We start from the raw sequence: 19,672 nt of genomic DNA on the forward strand, positions 1-19,672 counted from the left end.
CCGATCCCATTGCTTTGACAAATCAATTTCAAAACATCTCTGTTTTGGCTGTTATGAAGCCATTTCCAAAATACAAAGGGTGAGAAGGGGGGTGAGAGGGAGAAGAAAGGGATAAATCAAAAGGGGTGGTGGAAACAGGCAAGCAGTAGTCCTCGGTCGAGAGGTCAGAGTGAAGGCAGTGCGGCCGTGCCCACTGTGGGCACTCAGCTGGAACTAAATGTGGACGCCGAGACGCCAACTATTGGAGCACTGCCAAGGACCTCTCCCCCTGCTGCGCTTTCTCTCTCTCTTTTTGCCTGAGACTCAACAATGAGTGGGAACTCAATGCCTCCCACCCTGCAACCCCACTCCACCTGCCCCCCAACTCCCTCACACCACACCCACCAACCCCATTTCGCACTCATTCAGTCGTTCAGCTTAACATGTTCATTAAGTGCAGGGACGGTACAACGGAGGAAGACCACTGAAGGAGGGGAAAGTGAAGGACGGACGGGTGAACTTTAAAACTCTGTGTGCTATGTTACCCAAAATATTACACTCGTTTCAACACCCCTCTGGGTGATTGGTTGGTTATGGCCCTATGTGTGTGTTTAAGCAGGACCACTCTCTCTGGGATGTGTGGGAGAGACAATGGGGCCAGTGAGCTAGTCCAAACAGCTGTGAGTGTGCTGGGTGTCATACCGCCTCCACGCCTGCATGCACACACATACACACACTCACCATCTGTGAACACCAACACATGACAGAGCAAATAGGATTACAGTATGGAGGAAGACAAGGAGGATGATCCAAACACCATAATATCATTTCCAAGAAGGGACAGGCATGGGGCAGGGCATGGGGCGGGCAGGTGGGGGCGGGCTTGGTTGAGAGGTTTACCAGGGGGATGGGGCAGGGGGCTTAGCCGGTCAGAGGTCAGACCTACAGTGCAGCGATCTAATGGCTGTCTAGTTTGTGCACTACAGCTTAGCTCATGTATTCCAAAAACAAGATGCAGAAACTAGGGCAGGATTCAAGAGATGAAAAGCACCACAAATAGCACACAGGATAAATTAAATGCACCAAAGTTCACATAGTTCAAACCTTTTTTTGCAGTCGAACCTTGTTTATCTTAACTCCTCAGAGACTTAAGTTATTCAGAGGAAAGTATTTGATATGTAAGAACACATAGAAATCCCTGATTACAATTTATGAAATAAAAAAAACATACAAGCATGTGTATTTTGCATTGTGATTTACAGCTCATATGTATCAAAATTGCTTATGTTATCAGAGGTATATATATGAGGTTTTATTATTTAATAAACTGAAGTCTATGTTTATGTCTCCAAAGGGTTAGTGGCAATTTTAGATTGTTGGTGAGCTTGTAGCCCCTGCTGTGTGAAGGTTACAGGCCAACATCGGACATAAACCTTATGACATGATCAACAAAACAAGTAGAGTGTCAGCTACGATTAGAAGCTCAAGTTAAATCCTTAGCGTATCCCGTCATTCGAAAGAAACATTTTCATATCACTTTATTATCATGTGATTTGTCAACTAATATTCAATGTATTAAAAGAGATTATGGTTGCATTAGAGGATTAGAGGTATTTTAAGAAACCAGGAATGAATGCACAGTGACCCTCACACCCATCTACACACACACACACACACACACACACATACGTTTGTATAGAGATACACACCAAGCTCACCATATATGAAAGAGATTACAATGTGATTCTTAGAATTGTAGTGCAAAACAATCCATTTCTCTCCGTCGTCCATCCGTTCATCCATACATGCTTTGATTTAACTGTTGATTGGCTTCAGGGCATTTCTGTGTGACAGAAAAAGGTTGATCCTGAGGCCGGAGCAGGGCAGGTATGCCAAGCATGGGTTTAAGCTGTAAGGTAACATCTATGTCAAAAGCCTCATCGTGTGTAAGATTAAATCGTGGGTCGGGATGGGCAGGTCTTGAGTTGGAACTACTGATCCAATCTAATATGAACACATCCAGCATGGTCCACAGGAGCCAGTCTGACATGTGACTGGCTGCGACACCTTAAGGTCAAAGGTCAATACAGATTTCAGCAAATCTGAGCAGGCACGGCATGAGTTTATATTCAGGGATGGGAGGGGGCATGGCTTGGCCTCCAACCCTTACCCGCTAAGACCCTTGAAGTTTTTTACCCTGACCTAGACTTGACTCCTTCATCTGGGATGTTAGCTATACTAATTACTGCCTGATAGCCGCCTGGTGCCAAACGCAATTCACTTCCCCCGGATTCTCCTCATCTCTGCTCCAACAGCTGGTGCCAACCTCGCTTAGTGCTCATGAAGTGTTGCAGACACAAAGTGTGAGCCCCCACCTTTCTTCTGCTCTGGCAATCTACCTCTTTTGTTTAGGGTTTTGTTATCTGGCCACATGTTGTTCAGAGGGCAAGGTAGGGGCAAAGGGGAGCTGCACTATGTAACAGACGGTCGGCTGGCATGCACTCTGAAAGAAAGAAAAGCATTTCATAAGCCAAACAAAAGGGGGATTAAAATGGCGCCAAAGATGGATTTGGAATTTGCGCCTCCGAATACTGACCCCACCCTTTTGCATCTCAAACGGTCTCCTCTGTGGCTGGAGATCCTGTTAGGGTATGAACAAGGGACAAGGTAGGGTGGAGGTGATTGGAAGGAGGGCTAGAGTCACACAGCGGTCAGGTGACTTGGACTCAAGGATGGGGAAGGGGACTCTCCCTCAGAGTCATGAGGCCCAATTTATTTCCTCTTTGCTCTAAGGCCCCCCTGTCCAACCTTGTGGCGCCCTCCGCTACCTGATTGGCATGTCTAGCACTTGACCTTAGACCCCTTTCTGTGCCCTCTGGGCCCCTCTCACATCTCACTGCAACAGCTAGTTGTGAGTTTGTCTGTGATTATCAGCGTGTGTGTGTGTGTGTATATGTGTGTGTGTGTGTGTCTTTAGGGTTGTATCACTAAGTGTGTCTACATGTGTACAGCTATCTCTGAGCATGTCCGTGCGCATTTGAATCTGTGAGCATACATTTAGCTTGTGTGTGCGTGTATGCAGACAAGTGGCCTGTCTACATTGATTAGATAGGAGGTGAGCGCTGCAGTAGGCGGACATACTGGCTGACCAGCCCACAGATGCAGAGGCAGGGGGGGGGGGGGGGAGCAGAAGTGGTGTTTTTCCGCTGGCTTTGTAGTTTAGCCCTGAGAGGCTCACAGAGGTGATAACCAGCCTGCCTCTAGGTCACCCAGATAACACGCCTGTACACACAGCATTCTTCTTCTTGGGAGAACATACACACAAGTGTAGTTGAGTATCTGTAAGTGCAGAATACATGCACACATATCTACACCCAAGTATAAAGACTCACAACACAACCACATTTCTCAAAATGACCTGTCACAGATGACACAGTTAGTGGACCTCAGGGGAATTAACCCAAGTTTCAGAGTGACAGGATGGACAGAAGGTGACTAAAAAGACGGTGAATGGACTTACATTTATATAGCACCTATAAGGCAAAGCCTTCGGGAGCAATATTTGGGGTTTGATATCTTGAGCAACGACACTTCGACATGCGGACTGGAAGAGCCGGGGATCGAGCAGCCGATCTCACGAAACCGATTAGTGGACGACCTGCTTTACCTCCTGAGCCACAGCCACTCAGAAATAATATGACTCTCATGACATAGTCAGAATATGTTCACACTACAACAAGATCCCAAAATGGGTTTCCTTGGCTTGAAATACGTCAGTCAACACTTAAGACAAATGCACATGGAGAAAAAACATTAACACCATTTAAAAATCAAGACAAATGTTTACAGAGCGATTGGTTTGGTGGGAAAACATACCCACTTAGTCGCACACTGAGGAAAAAAACATTAAACTGCACTTTATAACACATTTGTTGGTCCGTTGCTTCGACTCCGTGCCAGACCATTTTAAGAGCTGAAAAGTCACCTGACACTCAGGTCAAAGGTCACTGGGTGCTGCCCAGAGCAGTGACAGGCCAGCAATGGTCAGAGGATGTTAGTGGATAAACAAGAGAAGCAGGAAAAGAGGGTTGAGGATTAGGAACCATAGCATCAGTGAGGGATCAACGCAGGCTATCTCATTACTCCCAGGCACAATAAGCACAACAACTCTCCAAGCACTTTATAATTGCTGCTTCCTAGGCTACAAACAAGCTGTGTTTATTACCACTTTCTACTCCTTGGTGTTTTCACTGGAAAAAAAACCAAAAAACATTTTTAATTGCCACATTTCTCATATACAAGCACATCGGTTTCATGGCGGTTTGTCTCCTGTCCTGGAGATGGCTGATTAATAAAGTTTTTATCTGCCAAGATGTCAACATGGAGCATGAGGGAGGATCCAAGGTCACTGCTGCATACTGAAAACCTGGCTGATCGTAGAATCTACAGTCACTTCTTTTACATTAATATATAAAAAGAGAAATAAACATTGTAATTTGAGGTTGAGTAGGACTCAATGACTTTCAAGGGTGATTTTTTTTAATTTCATTTTCTAATCATCTCTTTGGCAATTATGTGCTTTCCAAATACATTCTCACAGATTCCATGTTTGTTCTTTTTTTATTTCACAACAGTCACATTAAAAGTGGATTAAATTATAACTTAATTGTGCGGGACTACTGCCACAACACATCGAAAATGTTTAACTAACGAGGACTGATGGGTTTAAACTCAAGGAAGAAAAATCGAAACCCTTTGATCTCACACAAACTTAAGAGTGTGTGCACAGTGACATAGTGACATATTAAATTGACTGGCTTTTGCAGATGTTGGATCTCAGTATGGGTTCTTCAATCTAGTAGTTGGGCATACAGTGTGTATGTGTTAATTATCAGCTAAACATCATGAAATTACCTCATGAACCCATAACTATAACAGTCTCCATTTAAAAAGACATGTATAAAAAGTCCAACAGAGCACAGTAAAAGATCAGTAAAATAACAAAAAGATCTAACTCTCACCTAATTACAGTTAATACACACTTCTAGGAGTCACAATCTAATCTAATTAAAAGTGAGGTGCAACTAAATTCAGTTTGACCCTCAATAAAATGACCAAGTCTGTCTTTCGAGTAATTTACAAATTGTTCACCACTGTAGGAAAATTAAGACAAGATGTCACATGAACTCTAGTGGACCTGATTGAAAGGCAAACAAAAGCAAACCAAAAATGCAACAGGTCTCAACAGCTTTAACTGAATAAGTGGAAATAGTTGCAGTAAATTAATTTATGTTGACAAAACAAGATAAATATGACTGCAAAGAAAAATAAATCCATCAGTATTTGTGGGTTTGACTTCCTTCCTCGTCATTTACGGTAATTTACACATTCACATTCACGTTCTTAGTCTTAAATAAAATAGCGGTGGAGCACTGAATTAGCTTTTCTTTTTTTTGGCAGTGTGAACTTATTATGGTTACACTGTCATATGATTACTCAATAGATCAACCTCTCCCTACTCTAATCTACTTTGTTCCATTCATTCACCTAGTGGCAGCAGTTGTGAGGAATGCTACATTTACTGACAAACATTTACAATATCTAGACTGAAATAGGATTATTTATTTCAGAAGTAATGCATGCAACAGTTAATGGAAATGAAATGTTGGTCCGGCAATGACATTATGCTAATACGGTGTGGGGTTTTCCTCTATGGCTTGGTTCTTCTCATCTTCTCACAGACAAGGCCACATCCAATAATGATGATAAGTATCATCACAGGGGTGTTGCTACATGGAATGCATTGCTGTAACACTTGTTGTGTGGCTACTTTGACCTTGTTAATGAGGGCACAGTGATTCTGGGAGACTATGGGATGTAGGTGATTGCTAAGAGTTACATTACTAGCAGTGGTTAGGATTTGCCGTGCCCCACTGGGGCTTATTGGATTAATTCCACAATGGGGAATGCACCTAAGACTGGTCTACAGCTACAAGAAGAATCCAGCATGTTATTAAGGTATTTCCCGCTTTTTTTCTGGTTGCCACTATAGAATCCCAAATAGACACTGAAAATCGAGAAAACACTGGCCACCGCTTTCTTCCTCATCTCTACACTTTATCCTGTAGCCGTCAAATGTGGTATATGCTTGTGTGTTCGTTTTTCTAAGTGGTTTGCCACATGTCGAGGTCAGGGGTAAAGGCTGTGCGGATTAGAGCCTATATCGAGTCAATGAGAAGAGGCCATATGGGCAAATGAGATCCATGTCCATGAAGCACTAATCTGGTGATGTCCTCGGAATGACCAGGGATGGACAGTACCCTGAGCAGCTCAGAGGTTTGGGGATTTGAAAGCAGCCTGTGACCTGCTCTACTGTACCCTGTATGTTAGCTCCCTCATCTGACCCTGCATACTCAAGAGAGGAAAGAGCCTGGCTCTAAACATAAAAACGATTAAAAACACTAGTAAACAGAGTGCAACTGTATTGATCTCATTCATCCAAAATGTACATTATTCATAGTGGGTAAAATGGAGAGATGGTCACAATGTTAAGCATATATACAAATATGCGTAAATATGAGTAAAATGTGTTTCTTAAACTTTTCAACAATTCTCCCTGTCGTCTTAACTTTACTATTTGTATGTCCTTAAGTCACACACAGGATTCAAGTCAAAGCATGAACAATATAATGACTTAGATACTGTATGCTGTAGATACAGATGTGTTTAAAGGGAAATCAATTTTGTAGAAATAAATATATACAGTTATTAGCCGACTGCTGGATAATATGCTATGTGTTTGCCCCACAGCAAGTACAAGTAAAAAAAGATGCATAAATAAAGCAGTAGGAGGTATAGCAAGAGAAGAAAAAAATTAAAGTGGCGATAAAACAAGAAGGAGGGGGTATTTATTAACGATACCGTCCCAGTGATTGGCTGCGAGGCGGGTAGCAGAAGGACAAATGGACAAATCTGAGGAGCTAATAAGAGTGAATACAGAACGGCCCTCATGGGCAAATCTGGCACTAAGATGATAATGAGATTATAAAACCCCACTATATTGCAGCAAATTGTATAAGTGTTTCATTGAACCTTGTTGAACTTTCATTTATGCATGCCAGGCTTTTTCCCCGTTTTGTCTTTCCCCTTTCTTCTCTTCCTCGGGATGATGGGACGAGTAGGAGAAAGGAGTAGAGGATAAAATGCCTCCTGGATAGAGTTTACCCAGTGCAGGGGTGAACTGAAGACCACAGACTGGGATTTCCAGACACGCTTCTAGTTAGCATAATCACAATAGCCTAAACTGTAAAGCAATAGTGCTCTGCATGTGAGATGTGATTACAAAATCACACTTCACATCTTGTCAGCATCCTTCATGCATACCCGCATGAACCTATTTATTTATAGTATATCTATGCCCAGTAGTTAATGTACTTTAAAGATGAATAATACACTACTGGGGTTGATTCTAATTGTTTTGTTGTCACAAGATATTCATTTTCTGTTTAAAATAAGATGCACTGGTCTCAGATTTGTTCAATCTGTGTAATAAAAATAATAATACATAAAAAATACTATACAACTATTTTTCTAACTGCAGCTGTTTAATATAAATGCAATATTTAAATTGTTAACTAAAGCAATATGCTCACATAGATCAAAAGAGTTGTAAAGATAAGCTAATGCAAGAGTCAACATTTCATGAACCTCACATCACTGCTGAAGAATTATATAGTGTTTAACTTTGACAAGCTGGTGCAATTATTAGCTTGATGTATTGATCTCCTTCATTTCCTCTCATTTGTCAGTTAAGACAAACAAATGGCAAAACCCTTGTCTTGGACCTCTAACAAGGGCTTGTCTATCGACTATGTCGGCATATCTTTGATTCTGATCTGGGTGAAGATTCATGTCGGACAGAAAGCAAAGAGCTGGAATAGATCAATAAACACGGACAGTCCCCGAGAATTGAATCAAAGAATTGAATCAAAGTGGTCAAGTGTTTGATTCAAAGGAAATGTCCCTGAGAGACGGCAACCTACATGACAGAACAGATTGCCCTGTCACCATGTAACAATACTGTGACCTGTCAATGGACTGGGGGCAGTGCTGTGTCCAAGACACAAAGTGAGGATCTGGGGGCGGAATCTATCAAGGTTGGTTCAGATGTTGATGTTCAAATGTGCAGAGGAAACTTAATATCTCTGTCATGGCTTGAGCCATTTCATATAACCACCTGATCAAAAATGAATGCACACTTGAGGCCAAAGTGAAATGTATATGATATTGTAATCCATATTCTCTTCAAGATGTTTGCATCTCAAGCTTCTGCTCCGATGTCATTCTTCATTTATGCTGTACACAAAATCACATTCACACATCTTTAATCAGAGCTGTGATCAATTTTGCTCAGGAACCCTTAAGTTGACAAACAGATTGTGCCTTTCTCCCAGCTGTCATGACCAAAAACTACTTCTACATCTACATCTGCAACCTTTCAATGACTCCAATTCAGATGTCAAAAAAGCCATACAAATAAAAAGTAAAGTAAAAGACAAAGAAAGCTCAGAGGGAAGATATTCTGTATAGTTAACTCTCTCTTTTGCTCATATCTTCTGTTTATCTTATATACCAGACTCTTGATAATGAGCCAAGGTACCACTCCAGCCAAGGCAGCTGAGAGATAAATACATTAAAATCTGTTCCACTTCACAGGTGCTTCACCATATAACAGATCCTATATATTTGCCAATTTATGTTCCCAGCATTCGGTATCCTGGCACTCATGTCAAGAAGTGGACCACCAAAAGATGGCAACAACATTCAGACATCACAAACAAAGTGGATGTTTTAACACTCCCCCTACCCCTTCTTATTCCCTTGATATTGCTGACTATCTTTCCATGGCTGCACCATTCCAGTAAATGAAAATATACGAGATGTGTCATGCCTCGCTTACTCATTTCCCCAAAATTCAGCCAAACACATTTGGTAACTTTGGATAGTTTGGAATATTCAATAGAATTACATTTTTGAATGCTTTGGATTGTATACGCTGGTTGGGATGTTGTATGGGCCTGCTTGTGGATGCCAAGTTAAGGTTTGACAGCCATTTATACAGAAGCTATCATGTGGAATTAGCTGGTTCGTGCTTATTGGCTCAACAACTACATGCAAATTTCAGAAGTTCTCTGCCTGTGCTCACGGAACTCTAGTTATGATGCATAACCTTCATTTTTACTTAAACTTAACTGAAAAATCGAAACACAGTTATCCAGGACCAAACAAGCTGCCTATTCCTCAGCATACCATAAATGTTCCACGTCAAATGCCAAATTGTCTTTAAATAAAAACACCAGCTGTGCATGACTCAAAACTATTTCTGATTTGTCTTATTCATCAGTATAATCAGTGTACCAAGAACAGGATAGTAATCCTGACATTTTCTTCCTGCAAAAACATCAGACGATAAGGCTTTTCAATGATAAACGTATTTGTTAGCCTGTCAAAGCAGGTTTACTTCCTTGAAAAAAGTTTACAGATTATGATCCACAGCCGAAGAGATTTTCCCGCTCTATTACGACGTAAATCTTTTCCGGTGATTCTAAAACTGTCTCTTTTCTGGTGTCTTCAAATCAGGGTATCCATAGAATAGAATAAAAAATAGAAAACATCTGGCGAAGAACTCTAATAAAGTCCACCTGGTCATTGTAAAACTAAGCCGACATATTTTTGTTCTTGCTGAAAAGATTCCAAGCTGCTGAAGATTGGGATTCCTAGGTAACATTATGGCATAAAGGTTCTGCACCAAACCTGGCCCTTCAGAGTCTCCAAAAAGTTCACACAAGGTGGAAAAAAGAGAATACATCAAAAAGATCCCTGCACAGCTTCGATATAGCCTCCACACCAACCATTCATCTCTGGCACAACTTTTGTTCTCTTTTTCAACTCAGTACCCTCACTAAGGCCATATCCACACTACTCCGTTTCCATTTGAAAACGCATATGTTTTGCTACGTTTATACTGAGCGTCCACACTACGCCGGCGTCAAACGGAGGAGTTTGAAAACGCTCCCGAGGACGGATAAGTTTGAAAACTCCAGGTTGCGTTTTTGTGTGGACGGTCGAAAACTGATTAATTTAGAAACGATGACGCCCACACCCGCGTTCGCTACTTGGTTCTTAGCAGTCATGACGTGTCCTTCCCTGATTCGTCACGCTCCTATCATATGACCCTTACCCGGAAGCTCACAAACAACAACATTGATTACTGATCGACTACCAGGTTAATTTAACATGGACAACTGATTACAGGTGTTGCTGACCATGTTGTCTTTAGCAGCTGTTGTCCAGTTAAAGTCTGCATTTTATAATTCTACTACTGCCGACATGTGGAGGAAGCAGCTGTTATTGGAGCGATTAGTGACCAGTGTGACCAGCGGCGTTATCAGACCTACGGAGCGGACGTCTGAAGTCACGGTTAGCGGCTTTAGGGAGGGTGATGGACACAAAACGGAGGACTTTCCTTTTCTTATTAATACTTATTTTGTTCTGCACATCTATTGTGAACTCCGCAGATAAAATGTAAAAGGAACAAAAGCAGTATATGCTATTCAGTAGGACAGATAGTTAAGCCACCAGCAGAGCTACGAGTGAGAACAGACACAATGAAACCGAGGGAACGAGTGAGAGACGTGTGTTGACCACATTTATGGACCCATAATCTAGTACAACCACCCGCATGCCCAGTGTACGTGAAGAGTCACGTGATATTTGTTTTCAGGAGTTTTAGTCTGGACGGAGATCAATTCGAAAACGATGCTGAAACGCCGTGTGGACGGAGATCGTTTTTGTTTTAAAACTCCGTTTTCATTTAAAAACGGAGTAGTATGGATGTAGCCTAAGACCCTATCACGGTTGCCTCTAGTTTGAGGTTGGTAAACTGGTGCAATTGGCCAATCACCACCAGGGAAGTCTGAAGTCTTTACTCAGGGACTAAAGAAAAATAAATTGTCAGAGATTGTCATTGTTTGACGGCTGGGTATCAAAAGGAAATATTACATAGATGACAACAATACAATGAGTGCATCACTGCTGAACTAAATAAATCCATTAGAATTTGGTATTCTGATCATATGGTTGTAGTTTATGATATCAAAGTATAATCACAAATCAAACCAAATTGTTATTCTATCTCACAAATCAGCACTTTATTACTAGTTTCTGACAGACAATCCCAGACATCAGGAGTTCTTGTTCTCAGCATTTTCCACATCCTTATGATGTGATCTGTCACAAATGTGACCCAGACAATAGCCTGACCCAACCTCAGTGAATCCAGGTCAAGGGTTAGGGTCCAGTTCACCAGCGTTTACTTGTCTATTTCCTTCAAAACTAGCGCAACGTGTGCCGGTCAAGCTAACAAAACACTGACACACATATGTGAAAACACAGGCAAAAACACATACACATCTTCATGTGATCTTCTATCGAGGCAGCGGACTTCCAATTTACCAAGCTGGAAAAACAGTGGTTGGAGGAGGTGAGGTTAATTTGAGTGGGCCTGAGTTTCCTCTCAAAGTGTTAAGTCACACAAACATCAATCAGATGGTGTGTGTGGTGTGGTTGTGTGTGTGTGGTGAAGGTGCAGACAGCTAGAGGTGTTTCACGGTCAGCAGTGCGTGGATCAGGGGGGTGAAGGTTACAGGCAAGTCAATTCTACAGCAGGACATGGCATATTCATAATAAGAGCCAGACAATGTGTGTGTGTGTGTGTGTGTGTGCGCTCCGTATCAGCTTTTATTCCCAGGCACTCTTTTGTGTCTCTGTGGTATCTTGGTACATTAATAACACTGAGCCACAGAGGTATGAGCCTTAGGTAAAGAAGAAAGGCAGTGACCTCCCATGTCATTGCACAGGAATTATTTCTCATGTCTTTAACGATATTGCATCACTTTTACAGCCAACTCCCCGCTATTTTCATTCAAGATGAAACAAAACAACGGAGAAATCCTTTCAACACAATCCTCACTTTTTTAATCATGGAAAACCTAATAGAAAAGGAAGAAAGGTGGGCACATCAAAAAATGACATACAGTAACGTATTTATGTTGCGAAAGAAAATGAAAGTGAGTCTCTTCCTGCAGTCCATTAGGGTTAATTACAGCCTTGTGTTGGGATGCTTGTAGCAGAGCAGGGTTGGTAATTAAAGAACAGGTAAGACATTAACTTACTTTTGTTAGCCATTAATCAGTGTTTACCTTCAGAGAGGTCTCCCTTTGTAATTAATAATCAGATTGGACAATGAGTAATCACCCAAGAGGAAGTTGTGTGTACATGTGTCTGTGTGCTTAAGTATGTGTGCGTTATCAACAAAGGCGGTTTTCCCACCTTTGAAATAGCAACTTTACTGATCAAACAACTGATCACCCATCTCACAAGAAAAAAGTCAATAAACTAAGCAACAAAAACAAAGGAGCCATTACCAGAAAAAATGACTGTAAGACTGGGATTTTCCTGTGTTTTTGTCCATCTTTTTCTCCTCACCCTCATTCTCTCTCATCATGTATTCATCCTTGTCCTGGCATCTAAACGGCATTGTAGGTTTGGAATGATTACATCTTGGGAAGGCCCCCCCACTTAAACAGCGCCCCACTCACAGACTTATTTCTCTCTCGTCCTTGTAGTTACTCCACCACACACACACACACACACACACACACACACACACACACACACACACACACACACACACACACACACACACACACACACACACATCCAAAGGGAGCTTTTCCAGCAGGAGCTTGGTTCCACTTTATCTGCATATTTTGCCCGTGTTCAGCGTGCTCCTAACTGATAAAATTCTGCTAGTGTGCCAGGCCACTGCCAAACGCCAGAGCAATGACCTTCTTGGGAGAACAAATTCCTTTTGCAAGATGGAAAAAAAAAAAGAATGGAGTGAAAAGGAGAAAGATTAAGACACAATTAAACAAAACAAAAAAAAGGTAGGGAAGCTGGCCAGTCAAATACAAAGGGAGTGGTTCCAGGTTTTATCAAATTTAAAAACAAGAATTGGAGACCTTAGCGGACACCCCTCCTTCTCTCTCTGGGTCTTTCCAGCCCAGTCACGCATACTGACGTTGCTTCACAGATGATAAGGAATAACAGACCAGCTCTGCCTCCACTTCTCCCTACCTCCTTCTGCCAAGAGTCTACCAGCATGGAAACACAATCATCATATCATCACTGCTCCACACAGGGAGGCAGAATGCAAGTGGAGGAGGGGAGATGTATGGAGAGAGTCAGCTGCAGAAGAAGAGTAAGGAGAGAGAGAGAGAAGAACAGAAGTAGAGACAGAAAGAGAGCAACGCCAAGACTCGTCCTCCAACCAGTTCTCCCATCAGACTACCTGACCAGTCCCAGTGCCCACATTTAAACACGCGTACAACACGCCTTGTTAGCCTTCAGACATCTTATTGTGCGTGTCCGATCACATGCCATTCCCCACAGCAGCAGAGTCACTCCGGGCCTGGCGCAGTCTGGCTTCACACAAGAGCGGTGGTTCACACTGTGGTGTGTGTGTCTGCATATGAGCATGTGCACTTGCATGTGCGTGCATGACAACAAAGAGTCACAGGTCTGTTCCTTGTTGCTGAAATGCTTTATGGTCAACCCTGATTATCCCCGACCAAATCACACGCCTGTACCATAGCAACTCAAACAACAGCAGTCATGGTAGCAGAAGAGGTAACTGTTGGGTCCATTGAAGTGCTAGGCCACGCTGCCCTGACAGCCTTCCTTCAACCTTCTCTCAACCTCGTCACCTCTGTTGCTCTGCTGTGACTCTTATCACAATGGCGGCTGCCTATGAAGCTGCCAGGCTGCCAAGGACACAAAGACGACTGAGACAACCTTTGACATCAGAAGCTGCCACCAAAGGACCAGATACAAGAAGAGTTGGCAGCTCTGTTAACAGGCCAGAGACTCAGATCTATTCAGCTGGGTTAAAGTAGCAAAAGTCAATAGAACACAAGTCAATAGTGCACACATACAGATGGACGCTGTGTCAAACAGGTCTGTGATAGGACAATGCCAGGCATGCCAACAGTTTCGAAAAGTAGACTTTGAGATTGCTGCCTTTTGACCGACAGCAGTCACTGAAAAGAGACGTACAAAATCAAGGTAAAAAAATATGACATTTGAAGATGAAATACAGTATGAGTTTTCTATTGAAGACTAGATGACATTTCAAGAAGCTGATTCACTGGTAGATGTTAAGGCCACCCACGCACACAGCTCCATGTGGAACATGGTGTTTTAGTTGCCAAGATGAGATAGCGGTGTTGGAGATGTATTCAGTAACACGTGGAGCATGTGTAAGATGACCTATACATTCACCATGGTGTCACAGAGGGGCTTTGAAGAGAATAAAATCACAAATCAGGATTGCTGGAGTGATGATGGAAATGAGTGATGAGACAAGGATGTGTTTGTATTTGTGTGCTACATGTAATAATTGCTACTTACATATACATAGAGTATGACGGATATGATATATTATTTCTTGTTAAGATTTACCTTTTGCTTCTCTGTGTGTGTGTGCGCCTGTGCGTGCCTGCCGACATGTGTGTCACTCTTCAAACAACACTGCAATCATCATCTCTTATCAACGGTCATGTTGAGGATTACAGCTTTCATCCCTAATCCTACATTAAGGACACATTCTCATGATGGCCATGACATCATCAAGGCCAGTCCACCACTGAGAGGGCACAGGGACAGGAAGCCAAACACCACGGGAGAGGATTAATGAATATAGGAGACAGAGTAGTTGATGAAAAAAGAAAGAAGGCGCGACAAAGAGGACGAAAATAGAAACAAAATCAAACAGCACATTTCTGTGACGTGTATGAGACAAGCTACTGCGTGTATTTGTGTTTCAAGATAATCTACCACTGCTTCAGTTTCTCTGACAATGATCCTTCTCAATCCTACTAAGACCTCACACACACACACACACACACACACACACACACACACACACACACACACAGAAGAAATACTGTCAACATACCCACAACAACGCACCTATTGCACCCTGTTATCGGCACTGCTATATCCCACTGATGAACACATACAGTATACAGAGGTAAAACAAACACTGAGGAATGTATTACTATTTGCATATCTGTCATTTAAGCAGATTTCTTTTAAGATAATTTCACTGAATTTAGAAACGTATCCCTCATTTTTAGGCTACATTTAAGAGACATGTAGTGATGATTTATGAACGTTTTATGGATTTTTCAATATATCCATGAACCTTAACCCACTATTTTAATCATTTCTTTAGTGAGCCTCTGGTGAGCCTCTGGTAATGAGCCTCTGGTAATGCGAGCAACTACAGCAACCAACTTTACTTCTCACAGTGCAAACCAATTTTTCACCTTTGACTGTAGAATAAACGCTTGGCTTAGCTAACATTGACATAGCACCTATTGCCTACATGTGAAGCCCTGTTACATGTTGACCTACTATACAAAGATTGTTTGATACCTGCAGAGACTCGGGGGCAGTCTGGCAGCATGGGATCCAGTGGTGTGTCCAGGGGCTCTGGACTCGACACCCAGTTACAACAGTGCTGTAGGGAGAGGCGGAAAAAAAAAAGTAAATTGACAATTGAAAACAACGAGGGCAAATTTCTCATCTACTTATGGCATGTGGAAGGTTTGGGAAATGAATAAGTGGCAACCAGTATTCTCCACAATTAGTCCCACATACACAGAAATAATAGCTAAAATAAAATAATAAAATAAAAGACAAATAAAATAAAGGAAAGGATTTGACGTACAAACGTAAGTCTTTCGTGGTGATTCAAATTTTTGTTTTTTCACTTTATGGAAATGAAGTGAAAAACTGCAAGTTTAATTGAAATTGCAAGAGATATTGGAATACAAAAAAACATTTTGGAGAATAAAAAGGGAGGGAAAATAGGGAGTCAAGGGAGACAAAGAAAAGGGGGACAGGTGCAGACGAAAAGGGGAAATACGATGATCGAGAAAGAGGTATGTGCATGGTTGAGCGAGGTGGAGAGAGAGAAAGAGAGAGAGAGAGAGACAGGAACAAGCAATTAAAAGCTCTGTGACATGTTGCTCAGACAGCTTGGCGTTTGTTTGTGGTTGAGAGCTGAGGCCTTCTACCACGGTGGATCAGTGGATGCCCTGGGGGAGGGTGTCTGCCCAGCTTGCTGACCCATAACCCCCTGCAAACACCCCAAGTCCTCTCAAACCCCCTGTGGTTGACAACTCTACTGTCAGAAAGAGGAGAAGACCTCTTTATCTGTTTTTTGCTGTCTTCATCTGTCTGTGTGGCGGGCCCTCTTTCTACCTACTAGGTTGTTTCAAACACATTAGGGTTAAACAAACCTAAGGTACAATTAATAATGAACTGCATCAAAGCCCAACTTCAAAACAACCTCCTATTCCCATGCTTTGAGGTTTCATTCTCTGGGTCAGATGACAACATATCAAAGAATGTTTTCCCCTTTGACCATGCGATGTGGATTGGTATGCTGTGGTTTGTAAGGTTAGTACAAAAACAAGGGAAAAGGGAGAGAGGGACAGAGGGAGTCTGAGAAGGAATGCTTAGAGAAGACGCTCTCCAGATAAGATAAAAGTTAAATAGAAGAAAGAGAAAATGTAAAGAGATTAGAATGTGCAGCTGGCGTCCTTCTGAATCACTGCTTATCTTCCCTTGTTTACTTTCACCCTGGCCCCCTGACAGCCATTACAGTGTTGCACATGCTTGTCTGTGCCTGTGTGTGGGTCAGTGATTGCATTACAGGGGGTCTCCCACGAAGTTCTGTAGCGTTGTGAACCATTCAAACTCAAATACACACACATTGCACACATGCATTTTTGCCCTCAGCAACCCTGACTCTTAAGGCCCTCACACTTATACTCAGCTGTCATCCCTGAAGTTAACCACACACTAACGCACCCTTCTCCCAGGCATGTTGATGTTTTGTTTTTTTATGTGTGAATATCTAAAAGGTACACCAGGACACTGAATATACTTGATGCCTAATTTAGCCCTATATAGTCGTATAAGGGGTGTAACACAAGAGGAGCCAAAGAGTGTTGAACTAAGATCGGCAGAGAGATGAGGGGAGGAGGATAGGGGTGGGGGGTGGTGGGGGGTTAGTGTTGGGAAAAGATGACAAGTCATCTTGGTAAACAGTGGCATATTGTGTATTTTTAGATCCTTTGCTTTGCCCTAGATGTGCTCTCCTCTGAGCCTGGGCTTGCGGGCAGAGCGGTGTAGAGCGGCACAGAAGCAGTGGGGCTCCTTGACTGCTACATCAAGTGTCTCATTGTATCTCCTTTAATTCATTCAGTCTGTCTGGAAGAAGATGTCAGCTGGGCTGTGGAGCAGTGGGCTGAAGGCGGCTGGAGAGAAGGGAAGGAGGGGAGTCTTTCAAAGGGCCCTCCTCCCTCCTCCTTCACCTCCACCATCACCACCAATGGAGGCAGGGAGGCCGGGGTTTGAATAGATTTGTCAAGGCAACAACACATGTGCACACAAACTCTTGCATAAATGCGCACACACACACACACACACGCACACGCACACACACACACACACACACGCAAACATTGCACACAGCCCCAGTGCTGTGGGAGACCGCAGGCATAACAGCAGTCACATAAAGGCAAGGCCTGCTGGCTGGGATTAGAGAAGGGCGTCTTGACAAAAGGATGGCACATCACATCGGTTGCCTTTGACACATAGCATCATCACTTCAAGCGGCTCGTCCGCCGATCAATGGCGCCACTGAACTAAAGGCAGACAGCGAAACAAACATGTAAACAGATTTGACTCTCCCCCTACTCTAAGTGTGTGTTTTGGTTTGTGCTGGATATGCGCACATGCAAGTGCTAAAGCTAACCATTCAGCTAAAAGTATGCTCTGAGGGAGTAAATGACAAGCAGGTGTGAGCTCTACCACTCTACCTGTGAGAGGTGCTTTTGATCCTTCTTTCTCGTCATGTGTACATGTGTGTGTGTGTGTGTGTGTGTGTGTGTATGTGAGATCCACCACCTGCTTCCTTCTGCAAGTCACAGTGGAAGCCAGCCTGCTTCTTTCACATACACAACAAACACCCGTGCTGCACGCACACACTTTGAGAGTAATGGACACAAAACACTGCATTCAGCTGATGGCAGGGGGATCTGATGGAGTCTGCACGAGGACCAAATAGGTCTCTGTTAGGTCTTCATATCCACTACACAGTAAGTGTCACAGGAATACACACACAGCACCTTGAAATGAGGATGTGTAGGCTACTCTTTCCAAAGCCTGCATTCGAACAACAGAACACACTATAAACTCAAGTTTGGCCACAATACATGCACACTTGCAAAAAAGTATAAAACATAAAATATGAAAAGGGTGATCCGATAATCAAATACATTACAAAATTATCTTTTGGATCTTTTTGGAAACTACCCTCAATGCAAATATTGAATAAAATAGGTGTAGTATGTAAATGTGCAATTGTGTACAGTCGGTTTAATTAAATGGTAAACCAGTATCTCTACCATTTCTTTCTCAAAGCACACAGGACTTTGACATGAAAGAAAACTGTGCTGTACAAAAGTCTCCTCAACCATAACACACATGACAGCCTGCAACCTAAATTCTCCGAAAGTAGTCCTGAGTATCAATTTTTGCTCACTCTCTCTGTGTCCGTCTCTCTCCCACCTCCTCCCGTTGCTGTATAATCTCTATGGATTAGAATGGTTTATTCATGACCATAGTGTACTCTGTATGTGTGTATGTATGTGAGCTCTGGGCAGGCCACTAGAGTGTGACAGCAGGCCAGTACAGTGACAGGAGACACCTTGGAGACTGTGACAGGCTGCCAGCTGTACACCATCATTCGCATTTCTCTCTATCTCACTCACTTCTTCTCACTATGCTACTCATCTATCTCCACATACATCTCTTCATCTCCTCTCCTCCATCCGTATTCACTCCATTCATATCCTACCTGTCTTTTTGTTTTTCTTTTCCACAGCTCTAACCTGTGCCGTCTCTGAGCCAGTCAACGGGATCTAAATAATTGAACGTTTCTCATACTTTATTTCCTTCTGTCTCAGCCAGTGGATGGAGTTTTTCTAGCTCAGCCTCTGCTTTTTCCCTGCCTTTTTCTTTTCTATTACCATCACTCTGTATTTTGTCTCCTGGTTGTGACGTCGGTTGCCCCTCGTCTGACCCATTTGGTCCATATAACCTGGCCCAGCAGGCGCTGATCTCTAAATCCCATCTCCTCTCTTTTACTCTCCGCTTCTCATCGCTCCATCCCACCGTCCAGTGACCTCTTGAACCCCGGAGGGAGGGAATTATCTCTGTCCGATGAGAACAGAGCAGTGCACTGCTGGGGTGCCCCGACCTCACATGCACCCACTCGTACGGGCACCCGCATTTATACATCACCCAGGGCATTATGCATGTTCACTGCTATCTCCTTTCTGTGATGTGCAGCACCTTCTGGACTGCCCTTCCCTCATGTGTGTGTGGCTGTACCTCAATGTGCAAGTGTTGTTTATGTTCAAGATCCAACTGTGTATGGGTTATTGACATCGATGTATATGGAGATGTTTAAAAGGAGCAATAAATGCATCTACTG

The 19,672-nt window shown here is 42.8% G+C and overlaps 1 protein-coding gene across 1 annotated transcript in view; it reads right to left on the reverse strand.

The window, feature by feature from the left end:
* The window catches only part of arb2a (ARB2 cotranscriptional regulator A), a 142,232-nt gene that overhangs the window by 27,874 nt on the left and 94,686 nt on the right, over positions 1-19,672 (reverse strand). The window contains exon 10 of the mRNA XM_031849059.1: positions 15,538-15,622. Coding sequence (XP_031704919.1) covers positions 15,538-15,622 — 85 coding nt within the window. The remainder of the gene's footprint in view (positions 1-15,537; positions 15,623-19,672) is intronic.

Source organism: Anarrhichthys ocellatus, unplaced genomic scaffold (assembly GCF_004355925.1).
Source record: "Anarrhichthys ocellatus isolate YVR2014 unplaced genomic scaffold, GSC_Weel_1.0 scaffold9, whole genome shotgun sequence".
NCBI classification, from domain to species: Eukaryota; Metazoa; Chordata; class Actinopteri; order Perciformes; family Anarhichadidae; genus Anarrhichthys; species Anarrhichthys ocellatus.